Source organism: Triturus cristatus, chromosome 1_2 (genome assembly GCF_964204655.1).
Source record: "Triturus cristatus chromosome 1_2, aTriCri1.1, whole genome shotgun sequence".
Lineage (NCBI taxonomy): Eukaryota > Metazoa > Chordata > Amphibia > Caudata > Salamandridae > Triturus > Triturus cristatus.
In genome coordinates this window covers 896,568,300-896,580,406 of record NC_140580.1, presented here as the reverse complement: position 1 = coordinate 896,580,406, position 12,107 = coordinate 896,568,300, and the positions used below count along the sequence as shown (strand labels likewise).

The window sequence follows — 12,107 nt, the reverse complement described above, 5'->3', positions numbered from 1 at the left end:
ATGGGATATCCTGTAAGGGTATTCGTACCTCACAATGTGGCAATTCTCTTGACAAGAAGCAGAACTCAGTACATGTCACATAGTCGTTTGACCAAATATGAAAAAGTGATTCTGGGAGCATCAAATGTGACACTTGAGAGACGTGTGAATGTGAATCCAGCGACGCTTTTGCCAGACATTGAAAATGTGGGTGTGAAGATGGAAGATGATCATGATTGTTTGGATGTGCTTGAGTACTGTACAAAACCAAGACCAGACATAAGGGATTTACCCTTGAATGAGAGTGATCATGTGTTGTTTGTGGATGGATCATGTCTGAGAAATGATGATGGTGTGCTATGTGCAGCATATGCGGTATGCAAAGTTTCAGAGGTCATGGAAGCATCACCATTGAAAGGAGTGAAATCTGCGCAAGTTGCTGAATTGATAGCATTGACAAAAGCTTGCGAAATTGGGAGAGATTTGAGGACGACTGTGTTGACTGATAGTCAGTATGGATTTGGAGTGGTGCATGACTTTGGCCAACTTTGGCTACAAAGAGGTTTCTTGACATCAAGTGGAACTCCAATAAAGAATGCTGAAATGATTGGTAAATTGCTTGAGGCGATACAGCTGCCTAAGGAGTTAGCAGTTGTAAAATGTGCTGCCCATGGTCCAGGGGAGGATTTTATAACGGTTGGAAACAGATATGCCAACGATGTTGCGCAATACTGTGCCAAAACAAATCAGTCCATTAACAGGGACAGAGAAAGGGAAATGTCTTTTCTATCTGTGATGTTTACTAATGTCCTAGAGACCTGGGATGAAGTGAAACAGTTACAAGATGAGGCAGGAGAGGAAGAGAAAAGGGATTGGATTAAGGCAGGATGTGCTCCAAGAGAAACAGACAATGTTTGGGTCTACAGAGATGGCAGACCAGTGATGCCGAACTCCATCTTGTCGTCAATGGCAAGGATGAATCATGGCCAGGGACATTTGGGGAGGGACGCGATGGTTAGGTCGTTCAAGCAGACCTGGTACAATGCAAAGTTCAGGACAATTGCAGAAAGCATCTGTCAGAGGTGTTTAGTTTGTCAGCAATTTAACACTGGGAAAAAGACAGTGGTGAGTCTGGGAACAATAGGCAGAGAAGGAGGTCCTTTTACAAGAATGCAGATCGATTTCATTGAAATGCCCCAAGTAAACAGACTGAGGTATGTTCTAGTGGTAGTCTGTTTGTTTTCAAGGTGGGTGGAAGCTTACCCGACTAGAAGAAATGATGGATTAACAGTGGCAAAGTTACTGTTAAGGGAGTTGATTCCTAGGTACGGGTTTCCAGTAACAGTTGAGTCTGATAGAGGTAGACATTTTCAAAATGAGCTCATGGGTTTGATTTGTGAAGCATTGAAAATACAGCAGAAGCTACATTGTGCATACCGACCAGAAGCTTCTGGTGTGGTTGAGCAGATTAATGGCACAATCAAGAATAGGATTGGAAAAATGTGCTTAGCCACTGGCATGAAATGGCCAGATGTTTTGCCTCTAGTTCTGATGACAATGAGATCTACTCCAGATAGAACTACTGGTTTGAGCCCGCACGAGATAATCATGGGACGTGCTATGCGCCATGCATTCGTGCCTGTCAATAAGTTGGTGACAATAACTGATGACATGATTTTGGATTACTGTAAAGGCCTGGCTGACGCAGTTCATTCTGTGTTTCACCAGGTTGGAGAAGAAGCTACTACACTTGAGAAGAAGCAAGCCCATGATCTGAGTCCAGGAGACTGGGTGAGGATAAAAGTTCACAGAAGAAGAAATTGCTTGATTCCAAGGTGGGGAAGGCCAAGACAAGTTATTCTGACTACGACGACTGCAGTAAAGTGTGCTGGAGTGAAGCACTGGGTACATGCAAGTCATACTCTGAGAGTTCCAAACCCGAAAGAAGGGACTGGTAAAGAGTATTTTGAAGAGACAGATTCCAGCGATGATGAAGATACAGAATCAGTGGGGAAAGAAGTAGGAAGAGCTTCGAATGAACCACTGCGAGTATCAGAGAGGAGATCGAATTCTGTAAGAGAGCCTGAAGTTTCAAACAGCAGTGAAGGAAAAAGAAAAGAAAAGAGAAATCACACAGAGATTACTCCTGAATCAGAAGAGGAGGAGATTGAAGAACCACTTGAGATTATACTTGAAGAAGTAGGGTCAGAAAAAGATAGAGAGGGACAGATTGCGGAAGACCCCCGAGGAGGTGTAGGGAACATTCTTGATGAGTCAGGTGAAGGGACAAGTAGACAGCAAGAAGATTGCGTGTCGGAGACCCGAGGAGGGACAGGAGTAGGGAAGTCTCAAACAGTGGTGAAAAAATCTGTGGAGAAGAAGAGAGCTGCTGGAAAACGGAAACAAGAGGCACTTGAAACAGATGATGAGGATGAACAAACAGAGGGTCGAGTTCTGAGAAAGAGAACTTGGATTGGAGAAAGAAGTAATAAAGAAATAAAGCCGAAAAAGGTGTTAAGAGGAGATCGTTGGCCTAACAACAGAGTTAAGAGGCTGAGATACAAAATAATAAGAGCAAATACATCGAAAGCTGAACAAGTGAATGAAGTTTCAAGTCAAAGTTCAAAAGCTGAAGAAGAAGAATCAAAGGAGTCAAACGAACCAGTGGAAATAAAAAGAGTAAGAAGACCCAACCAAAAGTACAGATCACCGGAATGGTCTTATGTGGCACTGTCTGAAGGAGAAAAAGAAGAAACAGTGACTCGAGATAATCCGGAAGTGGTCTTGAGAGAAGTGGTTGAGGAAGATACTGGTGAAATTCTGAAAGTACTCTTGACTGACATTGGAGAAGAGTCGAGTACTGAGGATTTTGATGTTGGAGATCTGATACAATTTGATGTTGAAGAAATTGAAGTGAAGAATGACAAGTATCCAAACTGAGTGAAAGAAGAATTCACTTGGATCAAGTGAACGGAGAGATCATTTGGATAAACTGAAAGCTGAAAAATTGCTGGAGGATTGAAATTGAAAAGTTCAAACAGTAGTGGAGTAGTAGAGGCTAAACTAAAATGGCTAACATAGAGGATAATAGAAATAGATGTGCCTTCTTTAAGAGGTGGTGTAGGATGTGCTGCTGTTGTACTGGATTATTAATGCTTCTATGGGGTGTTTTAGTGTTATTAGTTACTTTTAAAGTAGAGTTTGAGATGCATACAGAGAATGTGACAAATGTAGAGAAGAATTCACAAAAAGTAGTTCCAATTAGAATTAGTAATGCTTACACACACAAAGATAGGTCAATTAATAACTTTTCTAGTAATGTTTTTTCGAAATTGTTATATGAATATGTGAAGACAATGGAAGTAAGGGATTGCTACGTCTGTATGCAATTACCTGCATCCGTTTCAGAGGGTGTTACTTATCATCATTTACCAGCTACATATGGTATTTCCTGTAGTATTTTAAGTAGTGTTTTTTATTTGTTAGGGAAAGTAGATTATAAGATGTCTAACAGAGATAGTATTTTGGGCACTTGCCAATGAACAAAGAGCTGAATCCAGCTAAAGAAGCTAACACTTTTGGTGAGATTTTTATTGAAGAAAAAGGATTAACATTAGATTAAATTTTTAAGAATAATTTAACTTGCAGTTTGAAAGGAGAGGAGAAAGCTTTCCTGGATATGGTAGAAGAAAGGAGATTGAACATGCATGAGAAAGTAGGGAAATATGAAGTGAGTGAGACAATTTGGGACATTGAGATGGGAAAAGAGTTGAAGAATGGGGCTAGTCCAACTTTAGCTCTAGATGCACCACAGAAGGGTAAACTTTGTATTACAAGAAGGAAATCCCAATATGATACATATTTTGTCGGGACTAGTGAGTGCCATGATACATACTTCATTGCAACAGGTTGGGGTTTCAGAGGTGGAGAAGATACGATTTTTCCAGGAGTATATTATGTTTGTGGGAATAAGGCTTATTACAAGTTGCCTGACCATTGGTATGGCACGTGTTATGTGGGCCTAGTTTTTCCAAATATTTTTCATATAGATAAAGTAACAGATGTGGAAGATGTTAACTTACTAATGCGTTTTAAGAGAGAAACTTGGTCTGAAATAGTGGGTGATATTTTTGGGGTTTTGATTCCAGCAGTGGGAATTTCTTTGAATGCTTATGGAATTCGGAAACTGTCCACAGTGGTTGATCGCTTATCGACAAATACCGCTGGAGGGTTTCTTTTGGTAAATACGGAATTAAGTGCCGTACGTGCCATGTCTATGCAAAATCGACTTGCCCTTGATATTCTATTGGCCAAGGAGGGTGGAGTTTGTGGAATGCTGAAAGTTCAACATTGTTGCACTTACATTCCAGACGAAAGTAGAGACCTAAAGGTCTATATCAAAAATATTACTGATTTGCATGAAGAATTAGTACCACTTGAAGCTGAGAGTTTGTGGACTAAAATAGCTAATAAAATGATAGCTGTTAAGGATTTTATTGCAAAGATAGGTAGTACTATTATAAGTAGAATATTGTTTCCCTTGTCTTGTATAATTGTGGCTTTATTAATAATAAGATTGGTGTGTGTGTGTTGTAAAAACAGGGGAGGGAGGAAGAAATTGAATAAAGAAAAGAAAAATAAGAGGTTGAAGAGAGAACCTCAAGAAATTGAATTAGAAGAATTGAGGGAGAGTGTTTACTTAGAGACAAAAAGGGATGATGAAAGAGTGACTGGTGTTTAATGTTGTGTAAAGGGGAAAAGACATTTCTGATTTCTCCTAAAATAGGGACTAAATTTTCACTAATTTTTTTGGGGGGTTTATTTGGTGATAAAATCACCAAAGGGGGGATTGCTGGAGTAGAGTTTTCAGTTTGAAAATTCTGGGGCTTTTGAAGCTCTGGCATGTCTATTCGTTGTACTAAAGTAATAATAATTAATAATTAATTATTTGTCTTGTGCAAGTGTGTTTATATTAATCAATCCGTTTGTCCTAACAAGAGAAGAGAGAGTTACACGTGAGTGTGCATAAATGTGCTGACTAAAATTAACGTGCATGTTTTCATGTTTAAACGTTGCTATGTGCTGTTTATTTTTGAGCACAAAACGCTTTTGAATTAATGCTTTCTATGTTGCGAGAGCTAGATAAATGCATACACATAAGGGTATTAGTGGGGTTAACACTGTTTAATCATTATGCTGTAGTAACGTTGTTTTTTATTTCTTTTAATTGAGATGGTCTATTGTGGCCTATGGAGGCCTAGTCCATGATGGCTGATTTTGTGAGCCTGGCCTCGAGTGAATATGTGAAAACTGAGACGAGGGAGACCCCTGCTGGAAATGGTCCTGAAGTTAACTGACCATGGTCCTTGTCGAGAAACTTTCCATGAGGACAGCAGCAGTTTTTGGGAGTTCTCCAAGAGAAGTGAAAGTGTCCTTGGCAATCTTGAAAAACAAAGGAGCCTTAGAGGGAAACTCTGAACTGTGGCTCGATAGCCGAGGAGAAGCCGGATTAATGTGATACATGTTTTATTTTCTTGGTTCCTGTTCCGTAGTTTTCGTTATGTGTATTTTTCCTGAGCGGAGGTTCACAAATGTTGCAATGTTACATCTTTTCCTTCTCGCTCTGCTCAGCAAGTCCGGCGGACATTATGATTTTTCCTATGTTCCAATTTATCTTTCCTTTGTTCAATTTATTATAAAAACTGTTAGCTTAGAGAGGGTTTTTTGCCACCCCATTTGCCACTTGCCATTTTGCCTTTGCTGCGTGATGAACTTGCGTTGCTGAGGATTGATGCTGACGGGACTTCGTCTTGAGAGACATTTACCGAGAGACTTGTCCTGACCCGTTCTGACATTTAGCTAGAATAGGTAATTATGAAATGGTTTACTCTGATTGATTTTCTTTGACTAATTTTAGATAAAGCAATATAATTTTAAACATGGTGTTGGATATTCATTTTTGTCAATTATTGGGTTTGCATTATTGATTATTGTTGTATATATTGTATAGACTATACTTAGGGACAGTCACAAAACCAGGTCTTATCGGCCTCGATATAGATGCAGGGTGTTTAGGAGTGTTTTCTTTCCACAGGTTTATTGCTGGTAGAGTATTTGAGCGTATGTTAGTGAAATGGGCCCTAGCGTATGATGTATGCATGTGCGTGTAACTGTGAGATTACTCTATCCGTGGTAGTGGGAATATTATATACACCCTGATCTCTATCAAGACTATTGATGTTTAGACAGCTGTGTACCTTCACACACATTTCCATGGAATCACACCTTCAGTTGGTACACCTGGCCATTGCTCTGTGTGCTCTTTGGATGATAAGCAGGTATTGTCAACCCGTTTCTCACCCATTGACTGACACTGTAAAAAAGTTGCACAGCCTGCAGCCTGAACTCACAGCCCTCAAAAGTGTCCTGTTATTAACACCCACCCACAACCTTAACTCACTCTTTTTACAGTACACAATATACATAGGTGATACAACAGAAAGACCACATCCTAGAAAAAGCAGATACTCTTAGGGAATAAAGAAGTAAGTAAAACGTGAAGTGTAAACAGGAACAGCATCGCTGCTTCCTTGCTGAGAGGGAAGTGCCTGTCGTCTCCAGCTGCGGTTGTCTCCCATTGGTGGACAGAAGGGCTGAGGGGAGCAGGACTCTTTAAGATTGGCCACCTGCATTACGCAATCAAAAGCACTAACTCTGGGCACTTTGTGTTAGAACCACACACGTGAATGACACCTTGCCTAGATTAGGTATGGCAGGCTATGCATATCGTTCATACGGTACCTCTTCATGGTTCTTCTTCAGGTAGGCCAATTCCTCACTTAGGGTTTCGATCTGGACCTCTAGGTCAGACTTGGACAGGGTCAGCTCATCCAGGACACGGCGTAGTCCATTGATGTCAGCCTCCACGCTCTGGCGTAGTAGAAGCTCGTTCTCATACCTAGAGCGTAAACGTGGAGTCATAGATTAAAAGAAAGCATCCATCCATCTTTCTTTCCTTCCTTTCTCCCTCCCCCTTCCTTCCATCTTTCCTTTCGGCAAAAGGGAGATGGGAAATAAGCCACATTTATATAGTCCACCACGGGTGGCACAGGATCTTCCATCAGCCTACCAGTGGGCACCATGAGAGAAACCACTGTGGGGAGAACTCTTCTGTCCATGGAAATTCCAAGACCTTCTAAAGGTAAATGTACACACACATGAAATCACATTGTCATTTTTATCACACATCTAGGGTGTTCCACTGCATTTTGCTGAGATTCAGCCTTTATGTTGGTCAATCATAGGCGGGTAACACCATTCACAATCTAACTTCTCAGTCACTACAGAGAGGCAAACCAGCACTATCAGAATCATTTTCAAAATCCTGTCCCGAACTATTGGCTTCGCCAATGTTTGTTGGCAGTGGCATGCATGAAGACCTATGCGCAGACATGGCCGATAATCTAAGGAAATGTCTATTAAACAAAACCCATTTCAAAGAAAATGCGTGGGTAGATGGAAGGCGGAAAAAAGTTGGGATATAGGGTTGGGAAAAATTTGGGATATAGCGTAACCACTTGACAAGTATTTTAGTGATCAAACCAGTATTTTAGTGGCAAGTTTGATGAAAAGATGATGAGGAAAATCATTAAAATCTCGTGTTTTTCCCCTTCCATATATAAACTGCAAGCAAAAAGTGCAAGATGAAAACACGTCAAAAGCTGTTATTCCAGTAGCAGCTTCTGGCCCTACCGGAATCCCAAAACACACACAATTCGACCTTTCTCTGAGAAAGGTGGCAACCCTGGTGGGAGAGCAAGAAAACACATGCACTCCCTTGGAGGGCTGAATAGCAAAAAATATGAAGCATTGGCAAAGCCAATATGTCTGTTTTTAATGCTTTAAAGATGTATTTTCTCCATAGAATGCCTATAGGAGGTAAAGAATTAACTGTGACAGACAGAGTGATGTACTCTTCAGATGCAATATAGTCCCTCCTGCATTTCAATGGCAACATTTCCTGGCAGGTGGAAAGATACACCAAACAGCCCTTAGGTGAGAGGGTATTAGGTGAAAGAATACTAATCCTCCATGTGGAGCCAAAGAGTACCCTATGTGTAGTTTAAAGAATTGGTAACAACATGCCTTTGAGACACCACACTGTCAATTCAGACCTAAAAAACAATTCAAATGTCCCCTGACAAGTAAACAATGGAAGGATGCAACTCAGCCAATCAGAATACGGTGAGACGGGTGTGCTACTGAGCAGGAAAAACAGAAGAACAGGAAGGAGAATCATCACATTTTCAACTGAGACCTAACAAAGGAGTGGGGGGGGGGGCTATAGTAACCAACCATTCCTATGACGCTCACTACCACGGACGGTCTCATTGGTTGACTACCATTTGGAATCCACGCATTGCACCTTCTCAGAACTTGAAACCCTGACATTTATGGGGCGGGACTATAGGCAGTGACGAGTTGGAGAAAACCGCCTGCGATCACGAAGGGTGAAATGTATCTGACTTTGCGGGTGATGCATACGTTTTACGTACCCAAAGTTGTGGCTAGTCTCACTTGTTCTTTTTCTGCATAGTTGGTTCTTGTCTGGGCTTTGCTATCTCCATGTTGAGGGGTAGTGAGTTTGGTTAGTAAAGTTTTTAATTCTCTGGGAAAAGAAGACCTAAGTTCAAATATTGGCCTCTTGGCCGGAGTGATGTGACCTTGGAAACTCACTTTATACTCCCTAGTCTCTCTTAACAATCAGCCACCCGCTCCCCGCGCAGCTCCTTGCATGGGTGGGGACAGGCAAATTCAGCACCCCTTTTCTTTTCGGAAAGCATTAAAAGAATGTTTATTCTACTAAGCACCTGGTTCAATCTCTAGCTAGCGCTTAGTTGACCCTTAATAGTAATAGCGCTATATACATTACAATTCAATGCGATGTAACCAGTAGGAGAGGTTAGAGTAAAAGCTCTCCCTTGTAGCAGTGCCCCTCACGTTCTATAGAGTTTGTGTAGGGTACTGGGTCATTACACTGTGTACCCACGGATCCGTTGTATCCCTCAGTGTAACAGTAAAGAGCGCTGCTCTTGCCCCAGGCTAAGAAACCTCTTGAAAAGGTTTGCATTTTTTCTCATTTGACAGATTTATGTTTTCAATGCCTTTCAGAAGCACACAACTAAGCTTTTTCACGTGCTACAAAATGTTGGTCAACATCTCATAAATGTAAAAAAAAATGGTACATAATTTCTTACCTAAAGGAGCAACTTCCCGCACAAATAAATGAGACGCTACTACACAGCACACGTCTCTTTTTCTTTACATTGCAAATATTCACACATTTCAGACACAAAGTGATAAAACGATATGCGCAGAATCACACATGCTGTCAGCTGCTGAGGCTGAAATTAAAATGGAGGTAGTACATATCATCCATCTATCCATTCATTGAATTCATCTCCCCTTCATTCATTGGTCTATCTGTTCAGAGCGCCCGACGTGCCTATTTTCTGCATGCCATGGCCCGAACATCTGTGTCACTCACTTGAGTTTGAAGTCGTCTGCGGCCAGCCTGGCATTGTCAATTTGCAGGACCACCTTGGCGTTGTCAACCGTGGCGCTCATGATCTGGGAAAGAAGTTTCGAGAACTTAGAACAGGTTTTAGGGGCACTCGGACAGAATCAAGGAATTGGTCCCAGCCTGCTGGTATTTTGAATCTGCCAAATGCTAGTGGGCACACCGGGCGTCAGAATGTTTCCCTTATCATTGAGACCTTTGAAGAGACCACTAAGCATGGTTATTGGTGACGCCTAGAGGAGCCTTTTGGAAACAGAAGCGCTTTACTGGTGAGCTTTGAGCACATTGTGGAGGTTGGGTCAGTTAGTGGTACCTGTGGACTCAAACACCTGTGAAAAATGGAGCTTATTTTCCCCACGATCCCTTTATTGATGCTGAAGCTGTTCCTGTGCTTCAAATGTGAAAGGCCAGCCCTGACCTGAAGCACACACATGAGGCAAGCCCACGGTGACGTGTGTACCTCATCTTTTTCAGCTACCCAAAGACTTCAGCAATACCTAGAACCACAGTCCGGCGTCCACGTGCAGCATATTCATTCTTATAAGGAAGAATTTCTCTCAGAGGTCTTCATTCTTCCCTCTTTTACTAAATGAGTTCCCAAAGTAGCTTCACTCAGTGGAGTAAAGCTCGCACAAACAGACCCAGATTTTGATTTTACTCCCACTATAACATAAGGTGTATTTGTAAAGAGCACTTTCAGCCGTAGGTATCTTGGTGCTGAGCAACAGATCTTTATCGTTACCCATCTCAATGGCACTCATTTTATCGGCCTCAGAGGGACAAAAGGCTGAGTGGACCTTCTGGGATTTGAACCTGTGACCATGAGGTCAAAGAAAGGCCATTCAGTGGACGCATTAGTCCTGTGAGCCACTAGACTCGGCCATGCCCATGTCTTTTTCCTGATCTCAGGGGCATTGTATTCAGAGGCCTGCCTGGCTGGCTGCTGCACTGCTATGAGGCCTGCCTCTTTCAGCCTAGCAACACCTACTATCCCTGCTGGGTGTGTGGTTGCAGACAGATGCACCCTGTTAATTCTCACCTTGTGCTGCAGGTCTTCGATGGTGACGTAGTACTTGCTGTAATCACGGGTACCCACACCCGGGGTTCGATGCTTATCGTACCACTCACGGATCTTGCGTTCCAACTCAGTGTTGGCTTCCTCCAGGGCCCTCACCTTGTCCAGGTAGGAGGCCAGGCGGTCATTGAGGTTCTGCATGGTCTGCTTCTCAGTGCCGCCAGAGAGAAGACCCTCGCTTAGCCCACCTCCAAAGCCACCTCCACCAAAACCTGCGGCTCCACTGCCAGCAAAGCCTCCGCCACCACCTCCATAGCCACCACCACCGCTCCCGCCTCCAAAGCCACCACCGCCTCCATAGCCACCTTGGCCTCCAATTCCAAAGCCAATGTCATAACCATTAGCAAACTCAGCACCACCATCGCTATAACCAAAGCTGCCGCTTTCCAAGCCTCCTCCAAAGCCAGAGTCGTAGCCCCCACCAAAGCCACGCCCGCCAGCACCCCCACCGAAGCCACCCCCGCCAGCACCCCCACTGAAGCCACCCCCGCCAGCACCCCCATATTGGTAGGACTTCACTGATTTTTGGACAGAGAAACTGCTGCCCCCAAGGCTGGGGGCACCTACAGATCGAGCAGCACTGAAGGTACTCATCGCGGCCAATAAAGCGGAAGTGGGTGACCCTTGGGAAGGTAGCAAGAGCAGGAAATCAGCAACCCAGCATGGTGCAACCACCCTTATATACAGAATCCTCTGGGTGCTCCAGCCCAAACTGCCACCTATTTTTCGTTAACAAGCAGTTTTCGTGCCAGCTCCAAATTAAGTAATTTATGGAATTCATAAGTGTTCATTTCTGTGAAATATGATGCCCTGAGGGTGCCCGTATTCTGGGAATAGCGCTAAATGGGTGGGTGGAACTAATTTTTCATTAAATGGTTGGAGAATCTTTTGATTATTATAAATGTTCACAGGCAAGATTCCTTCTACCGTCCCTCCCTTCCCTATAGTCTTCTCAAAGGGCGGGAAGGGCGGGGTGGGACTAGTCTTGCACCAGCGAACACTTGCCCAAGGGAGCGACTAATGTGATTTTTGGCAGATGTGCCAGAGATGTCTCACCAGCGCCTCAGACTCATTTTGCAATACACCTTGGCTCAGCTCACTGTTCAGTGAAACCTCCGTTCTTGTGCAAAGCAGCCCCCTCCTTATACCTTTTAATGGACACCAAGGACATAGCATGGTTTCCAGTGCTTGCGACAGGCTTTTCTTTGAAGCTTTAGGGATTACCTACCAGTATCAAAGCTTGCTTATGCTCCCTGCTGACCTGCATGCGGTATACCAGGCCTCCAAGGGCATGGCTCTCTGGGGTTTATTCATAGAGGAGACAAGGCTCATGGGAGGTGTGTGAAGTCAGATGCATTACACTCACAGCCACTGGACCACACTTCCAGAAGAAGTCTACACACAATCTAGAGAACACACCTCCCTGTTCAACCACATGCCACTGACACTAAACCACAAAACACCCTCTGATCA

At 43.1% G+C, this 12,107-nt stretch overlaps 1 protein-coding gene across 2 annotated transcripts in view; it reads right to left on the bottom strand.

Moving 5' to 3' along the window:
• Positions 1 to 11,288, bottom strand: part of LOC146868249 (keratin, type I cytoskeletal 12-like) — a 31,958-nt gene extending 20,670 nt beyond the window's left edge. For both annotated transcript variants that reach the window (XM_085609563.1, XM_085609566.1), the window contains exons 1-3: positions 10,599 to 11,288; positions 9,527 to 9,609; positions 6,781 to 6,937 (exon numbers count right to left, since the gene is read on the bottom strand). In XM_085609563.1, the coding sequence (XP_085465689.1) occupies positions 6,781 to 6,937; positions 9,527 to 9,609; positions 10,599 to 11,228 (870 nt within the window). In that variant the 5' untranslated portion in view covers positions 11,229 to 11,288. The remainder of the gene's footprint in view (positions 1 to 6,780; positions 6,938 to 9,526; positions 9,610 to 10,598) is intronic.
• Between the last annotated feature and the right edge of the window lie 819 nt (positions 11,289 to 12,107).